Consider the following 17,428-nt stretch of genomic DNA (forward strand, 5'->3'; position numbering starts at 1 on the left):
GAAATGAAATAAACTAGGCATATGCGAGCTCGTCACGCTCGAAGTATATGAAAATATACTGCCTGCATTAAATTCACAAGACCCTACCCCAATTATTTATTAATAGGTTTCCATCCCCGAAGCAAAGTGAAAAGATAGAATGTTTGGTTAAAATTCAAAAATAATATAGAGGGGACTAATAAGAAAATTGCCTACTCCGGGCATTACATAATATGGATAACCCATAATAGTGGAGGGACCTTTGCTTCAATGTCTTCAAGTACTACTTGAAATGTTTTCGTATTCAACGAAAAGATTAATACAAAGTAAATGCAACAATAGTTGCTAACAATTACCACGTAAGTATTCATTTTACTAATCTCACATTTGCGTTTGAACATTGATTCTGTGATTTTTTTTTGTGACTCAGTGGTTCACCACGTAGGCGTGTTTAGTTGGAAAACAAGGCTGCGGTAGCCCACCACATCAGTAGGAGTCAGTCATTCTAAGTTGATCACTGTGATCTTACCAGAATGCTAATTAAACAAAACGAGAGGATTAATAAAATTTGTCAATGCAAACTCTAAGTTATGTACGTTACACCATGATGATTCAGTGAGATATTTTAAATATGAATCTAATTCTAACATTTCATCAAGAATTTTACCAATTCTATTGGAGTTAATTTTGGAATCACATTGGTTTGAAAGATTTACCTTTACCGCATTGATAGAATCATAGGTTACTTCTTCAATACAACTATTCAACTCTGAGCTTTTACTCTGTTCTTTTAGGATTTCATCACTTTTGGTTCCACAGTGTTTAGTAGCTAAATTAAGCCAAATGCTCTTTGTTTCTTTAGTAGGTTTCCAAACTTTTAATCTGTCAACTGAATGTAATCCTAAACATTTACCAGTGAGTGGATCCGTTAACTCAAAAACCTTTTCTGAGACCTTTTTAGAACACAACAGGGGACCTTTGTACAGAGAAAGAAATTTTGAAATTCTTTTGTCTATGGCTGAACTCAAATTCGTTTGCTTCAAGAAAACTAAATCATTTTCTTTTACCTTATATTTACTTTTTTGTTTCAGGTTATGCTTAACATTTCTTTTACGAATTATTTCAGTTCTTTTCAGATCTGCCATAACTAAGTTGTTATCCCACAAAACATATTCATCTGTGTCCTTTTCAGTGACCACAATACCAAAATGCTTAAATACTGTTTCAGAGGGTTTTACATTCAAATGCAAGCTGGCAGGGCTTACACCTAAGCTACTTGAAATAGAATAATTTAACAAAATTACAATTTGAGGAATGAATTTTTCCCAAGCAGTATGATCTTCACTACAAAACAATTTAAACAGTCGATTAGTCTCACGATGGATTCGTTCAACTGGGTTAGAAGAAGCGTGATATGTTGTTACATAGTGTATTTTGATTCCATATTCTGACATTTTTTCTTTGAATTTTCGAGAAATGAAACAACTACCATTATCAACCAGAATAGCACTAGGAATACCTAAGTGCAAAAAATATAACGATTCTAAACAACGTAATACACATTTGGTGGTAGCATTTCGCATAGGATACAAAGTGTAATATCTAGTGAAAACATCTAAAATTGACAATGCATATTTATAACCTGAGGAAGAAGAAACGTATGGTCCTAAAATATCGATTGAAACGAGTACACGAGGACCATTAACAGTAATACTTTCCATTGGTCTAGCCGGAGGTGATGTTTCTACTTTCGTTTCTTTACATACAATACAATCATTGATAAAATTACTGATATCTTTTCTCATGGATTTCCAGTAACAAATTTCATTTACAAAACCAAATGTTTTTTCAATTCCAAAGTGACCTCGTTGACAATGCATGTGTTCTACAACAGTACGAACTAATGAAGGTGGAATGCAAATTCTCCAAGAATTTGGGAAATGGAAATTTCTGTTCAAAAGTACACCATTGTCAAGTTTATAAAATTTTTCAAGATTTCGGTTTTTCACCTTAGAGTATGGGTCATTGGGAATTTGAAGAAATTTTATTATTGAATCATATTCTGTATGTTCACGTTGTTTTTCGATTAGTTCCTGTATGGTCATGTTTCCGAAAAATGACGGTAACACTTCAAGGTTATTCACCGTATGAGTTTCAGTTTTAGGAGCTAAAACTATACGTGACAAGGCGTCACTGGCTTTATTATCAATTCCACGAATATGAATGATTTCTAAATCAAAACTTTGTAATTCGAGACTCCAACGAGCTAAACGAGAATTCCAATTTCTAATCTTATGTAAGTACACTAAAGAGTTATGGTCAGTATACACTTTAACATGTTTACCATACAGTAAATGTCCCCATTTACGAATAGAAATCACTATTGCTAACGCCTCTTGTTCAGTTGTAGTATACGCACGCTGCGCTTTATTTAAAGTTTTACTACAGAATCCAATAATGTTACGTTTACCATCAATTTCTTGAAAAAGTATGCCAGCCACGGCCACTTGTGAACTGTCGGTGATCAATGAAAAATCAGAATCAAGTTTTGGGTGAGTGAGTAATACATCTTGAACCAAACTGTCTTTAAGGGACTGAAAACTATGTTCACATTCTGGAGTCCAAATCCATTTTTTCCCTTTCTGGATGAGTTCAAATAAAGGAACAGCTAGTTCAGCAAACTTGTGTACAAATTTGGAACACCATTCGAAAAGACCTAAAACTCGTTGCAATTGTTTTATATTGGTTGGACGAGGTAGTTGGCGAATAACTTCTACGTAAGAAGGATCTTTACAAATACCTTCAGGTGTTACGACAAAACCCAAAAAATTAAAACTAGTCTTACAAAATGAAGATTTTGAAAGATTAACAGTCATGTTAGCTTCACTCAACTTAGTAAATAACTGATCTGATAAATGTAATTGTTCTTCGAAAGAAGAAGTTGGAATACTTAAATCGTCGATATATGAAACAAGTTTATTATACAATGCATAACCTAACACCTTCTGTAATGCATCTATGAGAGCAACAGAACCATTTATGTATCCAAATGGGATAACAGTAAATCTGTACATATGACCGTTCCAAGAGAAGGCAATAAAATCACGAGATTTCTCAGACACGGGAATTTGTGAATACGATGACACAAGGTCAATTGAACTTACAAACTTAGCACCCTGAAATTTCAACAATAAATCATCAATTCGATTTACTTTCAATTGTTTTAATTTAACATGCTTATTCAGCTCAGTCAGATCAACTACAACTCTAGGTTTAGTTGTGTTTTTCTTAGGTACACAGAAAATTGGGTGGCTATGTATCGACACTGCTGGTTCAATGACACCTACTTTTAACCATTCATCGATTTGCTTGTCAATGCTTTCTTTAAAATGGTAGGGTAACGTATATTGCCGTTTTACTATGGGGTTAGTAGTGTCAACGTCTATGAAATATTCATATAAATTACACCTGCCTGGATAATCTGTGAATATATCACGGTGTTTTACCAACAAATCAAATAATTGCTGTTTTTCTTCATTACTTAAATGATCACATTCACGTACCTTTTCCCTAATTTCGTTTATTGTTGCTACAGCACACACATTTTCAAAAATAACATTATCATTTGATACCTTGTCCCCACAATTTTCCTGTTTACTTTGGATATTACCATGAGCATTTTGAATCTCATTATCAATCTCTGACATTTGTAAACCATAATACTCGAGTAAAAAATTCTCTTCCACTGCTTGATTTATGTTACGATCCTTTATTCGAAAATTTTTCGACTCTTTTCTCAACTGTGAATACGCCTGATCTCGTTCATGTAAAACACGGATCCACTCTTGTTCTAATTTACCTTTTTGTGAAACCAAACTATTAATTACAGGACATGCTGAAGATGTATAGTCATGATTGGGTTCGAACTCTGAACTGTCATCTGACAAGTTAATATTTTCTACAGAAATACCTAACTCAGTATCAACAGGTTTATTTATTCGATCAGCATAAGTCAAAATCTTCTTAGGTTGACAACTATTTTCTTATGTGATTTTTCAATTAGCATAGGAACAACAATGATGTCTTTTCCGTCAGAAAAACTAATTACGTTTTTCGAAAAATCTATCATCGCATGGGCGACTGTGAGGAAATTACGACCTGTGTTTAATTCATCTACTACCAGAACTCTTATGTCGAACATCAAGTGTTCTATTTCCACACAAATATTTACTTCACCCTTAACCTGCTTTTTTCTTTTACCAGAATAATCTACCAAGAGAATATGTGGTGCAGGTTTTAATTGCGGATGTGAAATTACGGAAGAAATACGTTTCCATGCATCAAAACTGATAAGGGATGCTGATGCCCCTGTATCGCACAATGCTTTCAACTGAGTATCTAATACTTTACAAAAAATTTCTGCAGTGCGAGTGTTATTACCCTTACTTACATTTTCATCAATTTCTATTTCATCTTCAGAAATATCTAAGTCCCAATTAACAACATTATTAATGTTTTTACTCAACGTTACATATTCCACAGGAAAAATTGGGGTGAGTGCATCTTCGTTACTAAAATCGTGACTATTACTAAAGTTTTCATAAGCTCTACCAGAAGCACTCTCTCGGCAGAGCGTTTCTAGTTTAACGGTGTTTGTCTACTCTGATTACCTGATGATGTAGGAGGAGGGAAGGTACGAGGTTGATTAAAATTTGAAATGAAAGGTGGTTGGTTACCAGAATAAAAAGTTGGAAATGGTTGAGGCGTATGCCCACCATCATCAGCGCGCCTAGTCTCAGTGTAATGTATACCTTCTTGCCTATCATACTGATTATCGTTTTCAGGGTTACGCTGAGAATGAATGTTCCTAGGTTTGTTCTTATTCTTAAGATGTTGATTTTTACCTTTGCTGTGGGGTTGCTTTTTACCTTTGTTTTTGCTTTGATGTTGTGATTCTCTAAGGTTATGTTCATTACTTTCATTTTCTTGGACATTAACCTGATTTACACGAATCTGTTTCTTAAGAAATCCACTATTTGTTCTAAAATTGTCACTGTTTTTTGACAATGTTTCAAGATTTTGAACAACATTTAACATAGTTTGCAAATCCAAAGATGGTAACAAAACCAATTGTTTCTGAAAATAATTAGGCAATAACAATTTAATTGTATTCAAAATAAAAGCTTCACTAACATTTTCATTCAATTCTCGAATTTTATGGTAGCGATCTGCTACGAATTGGTAAACTGTACCGTCAGCTTTGGGGTCGTACCTTTTGGATTGCAATACTGACATTTTGCCAGCTACGACTTGCGGAGATTCGAACTGTTGCTTGAAAGCACAAACAAAATCACTATATGATCTAAAGTCAGGTTTACGAGTAAGGAACCAAGATTTGGAAGATCCTTGCATCAAAAAATCTAAAATATCTAAATATTGCTCTTCAGGAATTTGCATTAATTTGACATTTTTCTCAAACAGTTCCAAGAAGTTTGAAGCTGTGATTTCACTTTCGTGTCCTAAGAACTTTTCAAACGATTCAATATCACTACGCTTAATGGGCCTAGCATTCGTAATCTGAACTGGTTTTCTATGATGAATGCGACTACGGTTTTTGCTTTTAGATTTTGGTTTACTATTAGCTTCATAACTTGTGTTAGTGCCGCTACTGCTACTACGACTAGTGGAACTTCGAGTTGATGAGGTGTTAGCTACACTACTGTATAGTGAATTAATTACACTACGAGTATTAGCAATGCTACTAGGTCTAGATTCCACATGCAAGTTCAGAATTTGTTTTTGCGTCAAGCTTAGTTGAGCTTGTAACATTTGCAGTTCTTGTTTGAGGTTACCAATTTCACTTTTAACCTCCAAAACAGTACTCTGGATTTGAACATACTGTTTTGATTCTTTTTCCCTATCATTTGTTAATTCTACTACAATGTTATTACAACGATCTACTGTATTTTTGAGAAAAAGTAACGATTGATTAATTCGATCAACTTCCATGCCGCAATTGTTTACACTACTTTCATTTAGAGTTACCTTTTGCATGCACTGGACTACCTGTGCTTGGTGAGCTTGAATTTTACTTTCAATGTCTACCAACGAATTTCGATTGCTACGTATTTTCTCCTCAAGATCTACGATTTTACACTCATACGTGTTAGAAATCTGTTGAAAATCATGCTTCATTTGAGTTAGTGAACTACAACTTTGGGCTTCAACCTGCTGGATAGCTAATGACAACTCATTCCGTGTCTCAATCAGCTGATTGTTCATTTGAATTTTCATTTCATTGAAACGATCATTTACTTCTGCCTTAAAATCCCTAACTTCACATTTCAAATTTTCAATTTCAACTTTAATTTCTACTTTAAAAGCATTGCACTCAGCTTCTACTCTCTGTATACCAGTCGTAAGTTCCTGAGTTGAAAATTCATGTTTTTCACGTAACTCTGTAATTTCTGCTTTTACACTATTACCTTGTTTAACTAACTCATTATGATTATCTTTTATCACTTGGTTAGTGTTAGCTAAATCTGCGGACAGCTTTTGTACTGCTTCAAGCAGTATTTCCATTTCGTTAGGACTTGACATTGTAAAATATTATACTACAAAACACAACACAAAAATCACTGGGGTGGCATTGAATATAAAACAGTGAAGTTCAAAAATTCGCTTTCTTCCCACTAAAGCATCTGTCTTTGTTCGGTGCGTCAGATATAAGGGGAATGGGGTTCGATACTTGCTTGTTCCAGTTCGAGAAGACCGACTAATAATAATAATATTGGGATTCGAACCTTGGATCTCTCAAAGTCTCCTTTATAACATCATTCAAATGCACAAATTAGTAAAGTGACGTAAGAGACTGGCAATAAACAAGTATCTTCACTCCTCCACGGTCCTAAGATTCGGGCGTTACACTAACTAGAGACATTTGCCGTTTACCCACCGTCGCTGCTGCGTCAGCTTCAAGATACACTGGTCAATACCTGTAAAAAGTGCAAGGTAGGACGGCCATGCGATGATTTACGCCAGATGGATAGTGGGAGACGAAAGTAATATTTGCCCTTCACCGCGTATTGATACCTTACCTTCTGGCAAACACTTTATGCCACATACACTTTAACTTGTACACATTTGAACCGCTAAAAGAAAAAAATAACTTATTAAACACATTTGGTTAACACTATCTTCACTTTTTAAAAAAATAACAAGAATTGTAATCGAACATTATATTATCATTCACTTTCACTGTACGGATTACATATGATTCAAGAATAATAACATTTGCAAATTGTAAATAATATTTTGTTCAACGATAAATTGGCCCTAATGCGCGATTTCGCGACGATCTATAAACGCGCACGACGATATTGACGGACGTAACAACGAACATCCACACACGTTCATAAGGAAGATTTCGTTTGCATTGCTACTTGAAGATAACAGCTCGATGGTTTCATTTCTGCAATGCACGACGAATCAAAGAGAAGTTTCTTCGTTGATTTTAATGTGGTTTTCATTATTCACTAGTATGTGAAAAGACACTAATTTGTTTGTTTAAATTCGAACGTTGTGTTCCACAAATTATTTTACATTAATTTGGAAGTTAAACACTGAAACTTTACGTATGTCTATACTTTAAGTGAAGACAGAAACTTGGTACCTTGTACTTCACATGGTGGCTAGAAAAACACACACGCTTCTCCTCACGCCTCACATAGTTGCCAGTTCACAGCGCAAGAATACACTGACTAAACTAAAATATAGTTCGTAGAAAACATTAAGTTTTGACTTTATTCTATTGCTAATAATATATAGTGAATGGTCCATAGGTTAATAGAAATCACATTGAAAAAACTAATTGTTCGAATAAGTAGTACAATCGACGATTATTGATAGACTTCACATTGTCACGTAAGAATCTGTCATCGTCATGAGGGCTTCTGCGTGGGCGGATACCACGAGAGTAGCTAAATACCTCAACCATATATGGGTTGGCGGGGGGAAGCAAGACTGTCTGGAAAAATGAGCTACCTTTTGGGAGAGAAATTCCTGAGCTTTGTTCTCCTTCAACTGTTGATTAGTCGCATTTTATTTCCAAGAATTGACGTTGAAATAATACGAGGGTTGGTTCAAAAATTCAAGCCAATCCATACTGTTACAAACTCTGCTTACTTTTGTATATAGGAGGTTAAAAAATTCTTATTATATACATTGGTTAATCCTGTGGAATTCATAATGTAAATATGTTGAAGAAAAATTGTTTGAAATATTTTTTCGAAATACATAGTTTATTTTCGATGTTTTATATTATTATCAGCATCAACCACTAATTAAATGATTTTTTGTGTTATAGAGAAGCGATACACAGTCTGTTTTATTAATTTAAAGCAGTATTTTGAAAAAAGCCCAAAATTTCCCAAGCAAAAAAGCAAAGCAGAAAAAACCAAGTTTTTTTCCAAAAAAGCCGGGTTTTTTTCCGAGCACTTGCATCTCTAGATACAAGTAGTGGACTCAATACAACACTCTGAGGCATCCTGCACTACTGGTGAATGACTTGGAGCAACCGGGTTACTGAATTACCGTCCCATTCGTAGGTTGCTATTAACGCTATAACACACGTGGCTACATTGGGAGCGGTTCAATACCTGGGAAGCATGATTGCTGACCAGCAATGTAGCACTTTCAGCTCTAAATGTCGGTTCAGCACCACTTCGATGACCATTGTTTGCGATTATGACTACTCCAAGGGCAAAGGCACACTGGTGTCACTAGTGTACTGATGTCACTCGTGTCACTCAGGTCACCTCTGGTAATGATTTAGGGAACTCTGACGGCGCAATGGTACGTCACGGACATCCTGCGTCCTTGTATTACCTAAAATAAAACAGTATATTCGTATAATCTTTCAACAGGACTACGTTTGTCCATACACATCACGTGTCTCTATGAGCTACGTGCATTATATTGAAGTACTTCATTGACCAACAAGATCCTTCAATCTGTCCCCAATAGTACACACAAGGGATCAGGTTGAAAATGAAATCCACACCAATGCCAATACCCAGGATATTGAGGACCAGTTATAATGGTTAAGGGTCAACTTGTATCAGGAGAGGAGAGTATACAACAGCGTTATATAACACCCTTTCCATTCGAATTTGTGATGCATTCAAGTCAGAGGGAATGCTGAAATAATATAATCACGTAGGAAGAGCACTAATGCACTCTGCTGGGCGTTCTAACGGTCACAGATCATTGCAACTCGAATCATTTACATACCCACGGATGGTGTTGACGTATACAAAATCGTCATCGACATATATAGACATCGAACTATTTATTCCAGGTGCTTAAGTTTATCTCACCAATTTAAATGTTTCCAGTAAGACTTCTATATACCACTGTAGTATTATTTTTATGAGTGTGGTTCTTATAGAACTACAGTTGTAACTCAATAGTTATTTTATGTTTGTATGGCATTTATAGTAATTTATGGCCTCTTTGCTACAACACTCGTAATAGAGTATTTGTTAAATACCCATAAGAAACAGCGTAATTAATTATTCATCCCTGGATCTTTGTAAATCCGTTATGCATTGATAATATATAACTCACATTTTTTAATACTTCCTCAATACTATAAGTTTAAAAACTAGGAGTTACAGATAATGTAAAAAGAGACCAGTGGTCAGTTTTAGTATTTAGTACTCAAGCCCGTCGTGCCTATTAAGGTTTGCTAAACCTAAATTATAAATGGTCAGAACAAATAGTTTTTTTAAAAAATATAATTTCGTTGTTTATTTCTGTCAGCAGCTCGGGCCCCCTTGACTACTCTTCACACTCCCAGTTTGGAAACTAGTGATCTAATTTAACTAAAGATTTAGAAACCAGACAAACTCATCTCTACTATTAATCGTATTGTTGCTGTGTTTTCCTCAATGAATATTTCTTGATGTACAGTATAAAGACATAGTTTTTCTAGCATGTACGGTACGTTTAGGTTATTCCATAGCATTTATTTAAAATAGTATAATAGATGTACAATAATTTATCAGAAACATGCAAGGTTAAAAAAAATCAAGTTCTTCAACCGAAAGAACACTCCAGTATCTGAACTGAAGCTTTTTGTTCTACTCACAGTTGCTGGTAAATGCTGAACAAGAAAAATATTGCATTTTGATTCTTATATAATATATTGAGTTGTAATGTTGCCCGTAATGTTTGTGTAACTCTTCCTAGACTGTAGCTACCAGGTATATTCGTATACATGTACAGTATTGTACTATTGTCAAAACTCTCCAAACCAGCACAAAAGTAAAGTTGGAATTTCGGTACACCTGGTTTGGTTCTGTCCATTCTTAAATTCTTAGCTTTACTGTGTTTGATACTTTGACATTTATATCATTAAGATTATTTTAATATATTTGTATTTTATTACTTACTTTTATTGTAAATTACTTTGTCAGAAATGGAGAATTACTGTGCTGGGAAAGGTGAATAGTTCTCAGATAGAGTTGCTGAATAGAGTCGAACGATTGGAGAAGATGCAAAACGAAGAATATTGGTTATTTGCAGATCCTATGTCAGCTGCTGTCTTAATTCAGCCAGAAATTGTGCAGGTTTCTAATCCATACATCGCAATGGTTGAAACTCAAGGAAATATCACTAGAGGAATGGTAGTCATTGACTATTTAAATAACACCCAAAGAAGTTCTAATATAAATGCTATAGAGAAGATTAATGTAGCAAAATATAAACAACTTTTAATTGATTATTTGCAGGATCAACATAACTTATACTAACTGGAATTTCAATATAATTAATTAATTTGTTTGTTTGTTTGTATATTATTTAATTAAAAAGACTGATATTTGAAATGTTTTATCATTATATTAGCTACCTCCGGACTGTACGGTGGGTGCTTTGAAACCTACCGTCATGTTACCTCAATTTAAGGCATTGTTATTTTAGGGGGAGATATGAAGTAATCGAGCTTGTGCAGATGATTGTACACTTGCAACAGAAGAATGGAGGATTGGGCATTACGTCAGATCAGTCAGTGTCAGGGGAGAAATTACTGCCTAAAAAAGGTTTTAAATCTGCATTTTAAGACTTTTCAGCATACTTGATCCGAGTCACACTCCCGGACTCCTTTTATTGTCGGTAGAGGGGGAAGTACTTACATGTGAGTGGGCCCTCTGGAAAGTACTTTTCCGGTGAGCGCAGTACGGCCCTGGTGGCGTACGTAAAAACTTAGGCTACATGTGTAAATCCTGAAGTTTTTGGACTTAACGTACAGCAAACGTATAACTAAAAAAGTATATTTTATACGTACTTTCCGCGTAAGTGTTCCAAATAAACCTACTTTTCTTACGAATAAAAGAACTGTGTATAGGCGATCAGGATCTCAGATGGACGTAACATATAGCTGACGTATGTAACATATGTATACTTATGTAATATACGGAAGACTATTAGCTGTGAAACATCCTGCAATGGCATGATGTAACATCTAAGCGGGATAAAATGCAGTGCGTATGTAACATATGGATCGTATACTCCATACTGATTTATGTAGTAAACATAAGGATTCCGTATATTTGTACAATATACTGCTGTCCGGATAACGAATTTTTCTCAGTGTAGAGATTCGCAGATGGAAATTCGATCGATTTAATGGTTTTCGGTAGATCGTGTGTCACCCAAACATCGAACTTCTTTATGTAGTCAGCTATCTCCAAATAGTTTAATAATGTTTGATTATGAATGTTTACGTCATTATCGATGTCGTGAATGCATACATACCGGTCTTCCTCGACTTTTACCTGAATCTCTTTCACTTTTGCTGTGGTTGTTCGCCCGCTGCAAGAAGCATCTTGGACATCGGTACGGTATCTCGCCCACAAACAACGCAAATTTCTTTACAAACCCGCACAGCGTTTGTGCCTTTATAAGAAATAAAATTATAAAATATAGCGGAGTGTTTCAGAAATTTACTCAACTTCACTGCGGAATATCTTATAGCTGATACTGAGAATACTAATTTTTTTCACGTCTATTGGTTTCGCTGTCAAATGGTGTTATGCCGAACCCGCTGCGACTCATACCTAGAGATTTGAGATAATAACGCCATCTCGTGTGCGAAAGGCTCAATATTTTTTAGACGACCTTACACAAAAAATGTCTCCGCAGAAAATTTATGATTATTATTAGAGACCGGATGTTAGGCAAAATGCCTATTCTTTAATATTAAAGATATGATCAAAAACAACGTTTCAAAGTTTATGTGGGGGGTTATAGTTTCGATTTAAGCCAATTTTATTTTCCCTATTTTGCCTATTTCGACCTTTACTGCCTAAATAATTGCTTTAGTGCCTAATGTTGCCTATTTTATGGATTTTCTTTAAAATAAGCCTTTATTGGGAAAATATATAATTTATACAACATAAATAAAGACGCATACATGCGTATAATAAGTGTTTGTAAATACAAACACGTGCTACGTTACAATGTACATACAGGGTGAACTTCAAAGATGTGCATATACTTTGGGAGGTGATTAATTACATCAAAAGAAGACAAAAAGTCCTCTTGTATTTTGTCGAATTCTGTGTCGTGTACGAGTGACAGTAATGCCAACTTGGAATCGAAAATCAAATCTTGACAATTGGAACGGAACAGATAGGTGTGCACATACGTTGAGAGGTGATTCGTGACATGAAAAGAAGACAAAAAGTCCTGTTGTATGTTGTCGAATTCCCCGTCGTGTACGAGTGACAGAGGTGCCAACTTGGAATCGAAAATCGTACACATACTTCGACAGATGATTCGTGACATGTAAAGAAGACAAAAAGTCCTCTTGAATGTAAGGAAACACCTCCCGAAGTATGTGCACACTTTTATGTCTCGTTCCAATTGTCAGAATACGATTTTCAATTTTAAGATGGCACCCCTGTCACTCGTACACGACGCGGAATTCCACAACATGCAACAGGACTTTTTGCCTTCTTTTGATATGCATCATGTAACAGGTTTTCTTTTGATATCAGGAATCACCTCCTGAAGTATGTGCAGATCTTTTAGGTTCACCCAGTATGTATGAATGCATAACAAGCTTCGTTTTTATATGTACAATAAAATAAGATATTAACAAACAGGTATGTTTCTATATTCTTTGAACATTATCTATGACCTGAACCTATTTTTAATGGTATTGAGTATTTATCTTCATTATTTCGAGTTGCATTTCAGTGCCTATTTTACTGCCTATTTTTAAAATTTTTAGTGCCTATTTGCCTGCCTATTTTACAGGTTTTTAGTGCCTAAACATCCGGTCTCTAATTATTATGAAATACGACACTCGAGAAGAAACGGACTCGGAAATCTTCTCTCTCCCCTCGCTCAATGCTTTAGTGACCCATTAAGAAAGTAGAAAAATTTTTTATTCATATGTATTTAGTACAGTAAATACTTCCTCGAATTTCAAAATAAATGTGCAATACACCATTGTAAACAATAATATCCCTACAAAATGTCTTAGTCATAAGCCAGTAACGTAGTGAACCTTCACTCAAAACATTTTCAAAGTTCTAGATTTGAGTTTATTGTCCCTTTTATCAGCGAGGCTATACGAGACATGGATTTACAGATTAGTGGGTCCACATGAACTCTCACCGGGAATCGAACCCGGGTATCCCGCGCCAAAGACGCGAACATTATCTACAGAGCCAGGAGGGAAATCATTTGTAAAATTGAACTTGAAATTATTTTCTCTCTCTCTATACACTACAAATTGCTTTCTAATGGAACTCCTAGAAAACGTTCAATAATTAAAAACAATCGCTGATAGCCAGTCTATTGTATGGCCAAGAATTTTATGATGATCTTCCCTTTCCTGGTAAATTTACCTCTCTTTTCCTTGAGGATTCATCTCTTGCAACTTCAAAGATATAGAAAAAAAATGTAATTTGTTTTACGATAAAATTTCAAGGAATATTTCCGCTCTCGTTCTCTTTCGAACTGCCCCCTACTTTAGTAGTTCAAACACGGAATACAGTATTTTGAAATGTTCTTAGTCTATGTATATTCTTTAGTGACGTATTTACTATATACAGAAGGTTATTTCGGATTTATGATAACGAAATTGGCACTTTTATAAGCTTAAGACACACTGGGGCGCCACCAGCGGCTGTGCTCGATGTGCAACCCTTGACTGTTGGCTAGTGCCCTATATCACAGTATCGAGTGAAAGAGACTGTTTTGAAGCACAATTTGATCTAGTCTGTTTCATTCTTCTAGACCAGTGTTCGTCAAACTTACGAAGCTTTGGAGCTACCGTAGCGTTTTAAAATCCTACTTTGATCTACCAACCAAAAGAACTACCAACTTGAAAAAAAAAAATCTTACATTAATCAATTAATTCATCTTAAAGGAGCCAAGGTTAGTCAACCGAAGTATTAACGTGATCTACCGAAAATGTCTCCGCGAGCTACTAGTAGCTCCACGGTTTGGTGATCACGAGTGGTGTATTTAAGGGGTGACTTTCTGGTTTAAGCCCCCGAAATTTTATTTACTATATTAAAGTAAATAAAATATCTTGCATAGTTTTCACATTTCGAGGAATAAATTTAGCGAAGCCCCCCCCCCCCCCCCCGAAACAAAATCGTAAATACGCCAGTGCACAGTGGTCCGAAACGCCGCAAAACCTGCTCAAAAATCCAAAATGTCAAGTATTGGAGTATGGAGTGGGAGTAGCATACACGTTTAGTCCATACAATAGTGCATTCAAAAACAGCATTAAGTATTTTTTAAATACGAATAGAACGAACATGTAGAGAAGTAAAGTTTGTGTAATGTGTAATTAGAAGTTTGCTGTACAGGAACTGGAAGCAATACTACAGCACCAATCAGCGTCTCCGTTTGAGAACACAAGTGAACGAAACGGGAAACCCCATGAAACAGAAACTACAGGGAAGTAGCAATGAGAGGAAGTATATAACTGCTCTCCAGAAACAAACCTGGAGGAATAATGTCGTATAAAATCTTAGCATATAAGTAGTAGGAGAAATGCACTGTAGTGGTGATAAATCATTGAGTTACAAAAAAAGTACCAAGAGGTACCAGTAAGATTCCTGCATGGGTGTAAAGGATAATATGTGTAGGTAACGTACATAACAAAAATTGTTGCACATGTTTGCACATTTTCAGACTAGTCACCTGTTAACATGGGTCAGTACATAAAACAATGCATAATTGGACCCATACTAGATCCGCATTATGTACTGTCTTGACACGTTTCGCTTTTCATTTGGTCTTTATCAGAAGGAAGATAGGTGAATTACTAAACCGCACGTCGTTCGCTGTACTTTCGAGGGAGAATGGTCTGAGAACAGTATGTATAGGACGTGCAACAGTGGAAATCGCAATCTAACGCAGATTTTCTTTTCAGGCCTAATTGCTGTGATATTGTACACACTAGCCTTTGTGATTATACCCAATGTGCTTGTTAAATTCAGAAAGTGATGTTTATTATCTACTTTTTTCAGGATAATGAAGAAAAGTGCAAGGAGTGCAAGACCAGTGCAAGAAAAGTGCAAATTGTTCTGCACCAAGATTTTCCAGCGACTAGATAATTGTTCCAGAATGGTTGATTGGTTTCTTGAACGATATTCTGATTGGCTTAATGCACCTGCAAAGTTACCATTTCTGGAGCTAGCAACTGAAGCTGAAGAAAGTGCAACTACGTCTGGCAGCGGGAGACCTGTTAAATGTTTTCAAGAAAGTAGTGAATCTGTTAAGAGGAGGAAAACCGTTGAACTTCGTGAGTCGTATGGTTCTGACGTTCTGTCTTATGCAACACAAATGAAACTCCGTTAAGAAGGAAAGGTCACACCATCAAACCTGGTGAAAGAAATAACACCATCATCGACAACAAGACCGAAAGAAAATAAAAGAAGCTTGGAAGACTGTTACGGCTGATCAGCGAATGGTATCGTATACCACAGATGAAGCCTTGTCACTAATAGTAGAAGCAAAGCTCACCAAACACCAATACAACTTACTTCGGGCCCAAGCTAAGGCGAAAGCTGCTGACCTGTATCCATCCTACCACCAAGTTCTCGAAGAAAGAAAAAAAAAATCCTCCGTCTGTCTCTGCAACTGACACTGCAATTGAAGTCAGTCTACAAGATCTTTTAGATCACACAGCTAATCGACTTTTGCAAGTTCAGATGGCTGTTATCACTCAGATGGAAGAGAGTGAAGTAAGAAATCTCACCCTTTTCTGTAAATGGGGCGGGGGGCGCGGTGGCTCAGTGGTAGAGCGTTCACCTCTGGTGCTTGGGGTCCCCGGGTTCGATCCCAGCCCCCGCCAAGTGAACTTTGTGGTGGACAAACACCGCGCTCGTGGGTTTTCTCGGGGTTCTCCCGTTTCCTCCCACTTTCTTCATTCCACCATTTCACTCATCTCTCATCATCACCGTCTCCTTTAGCCTAACCGGCATAACCGTGGGACGTAAAACTTAAAGATTTCATTTCATTTTTTGTAAATGGGGCTTCGATGGTAGTAGTGGACAGTCTGCGTACAAGCAGAAAGGTGTTGAAGGGACTATAATTGACAGTGATATATTTGTTACATCTCTTGTTCCGTTGCTGTTATACGCTACGTCATCAAACGCAAAGGAGAAAACAATCATTTGGCAAAATCACAGGCCATCATCTGTACGCTTCTGACAGCGCGACTCAAAGATGTCAAAAGCTTCAGAGAAGACCATATCAGAAAGACATCAAGAACGGAAGGAAATATGGACCTCTTTCATCGGTTGCTTTTAACATCAGATCCTGTTATTTCCATTCTTCGGAAGCTACCCCATAAGAAGCTTGCTACACTTTCTTCTGATGTCCTTCAGCTACTAATTTCACCTACACAGCAGAAAAGTACATATGCATGTAGTTCCAGTTCTGTGGACGTAATAGATACACACCTCTCTGCAAACAGTTCTCACAGTAGTGAGAGTGATTAAGGTAAAGTAAGTAGGTCCAAACTTCTTAAATACATATATATCTATTTCTGTTTATTTCTATTCATTTCGCCTATATGGGGCCACGTGCCCCGTACCTCCCCCATGGCTACGGATCTGGTTCTCGGACATAATTTACGATTTTTTTTGTTGGGTTTATGTTATAGTATCATGTTTTCCACATAGGAACAACATACACCATGATTTGAATTTCGCTCACACAATCATGCCTTTTGGACCACTGTGCAGTGGTGATCATTGTTCTAGACAAACTTCCGAAGACTGTTTAGTGTGCGCGGCTTTCGCCGGCCCAATGCTCGTTTCAATAACAGAAACACACAAAAATACATGGGAGATGCGTCAGAGGATTTCACAGGGATTTCTGTAAAAAGGATTGCATGAATTTTCAATTCATGTGT

The 17,428-nt window shown here is 36.2% G+C and overlaps 1 protein-coding gene across 1 annotated transcript in view; it reads left to right on the top strand.

Moving 5' to 3' along the window:
* LOC145672000 (inosine-uridine preferring nucleoside hydrolase-like) overlaps positions 1-10,856 on the top strand; it is a 45,157-nt gene extending 34,301 nt beyond the window's left edge. Inside the window, exon 6 of the mRNA XM_081741182.1 lies at positions 10,458-10,856. Within this exon, the coding sequence (XP_081597308.1) occupies positions 10,458-10,793 (336 nt within the window). The 3' untranslated portion in view covers positions 10,794-10,856. The remainder of the gene's footprint in view (positions 1-10,457) is intronic.
* The last annotated feature ends 6,572 nt before the right edge of the window (positions 10,857-17,428 follow it).

Source organism: Thermobia domestica, chromosome 2, assembly GCF_964235325.1.
Source record: "Thermobia domestica chromosome 2, izTheDome1.hap1.1, whole genome shotgun sequence".
Lineage (NCBI taxonomy): Eukaryota > Metazoa > Arthropoda > Insecta > Zygentoma > Lepismatidae > Thermobia > Thermobia domestica.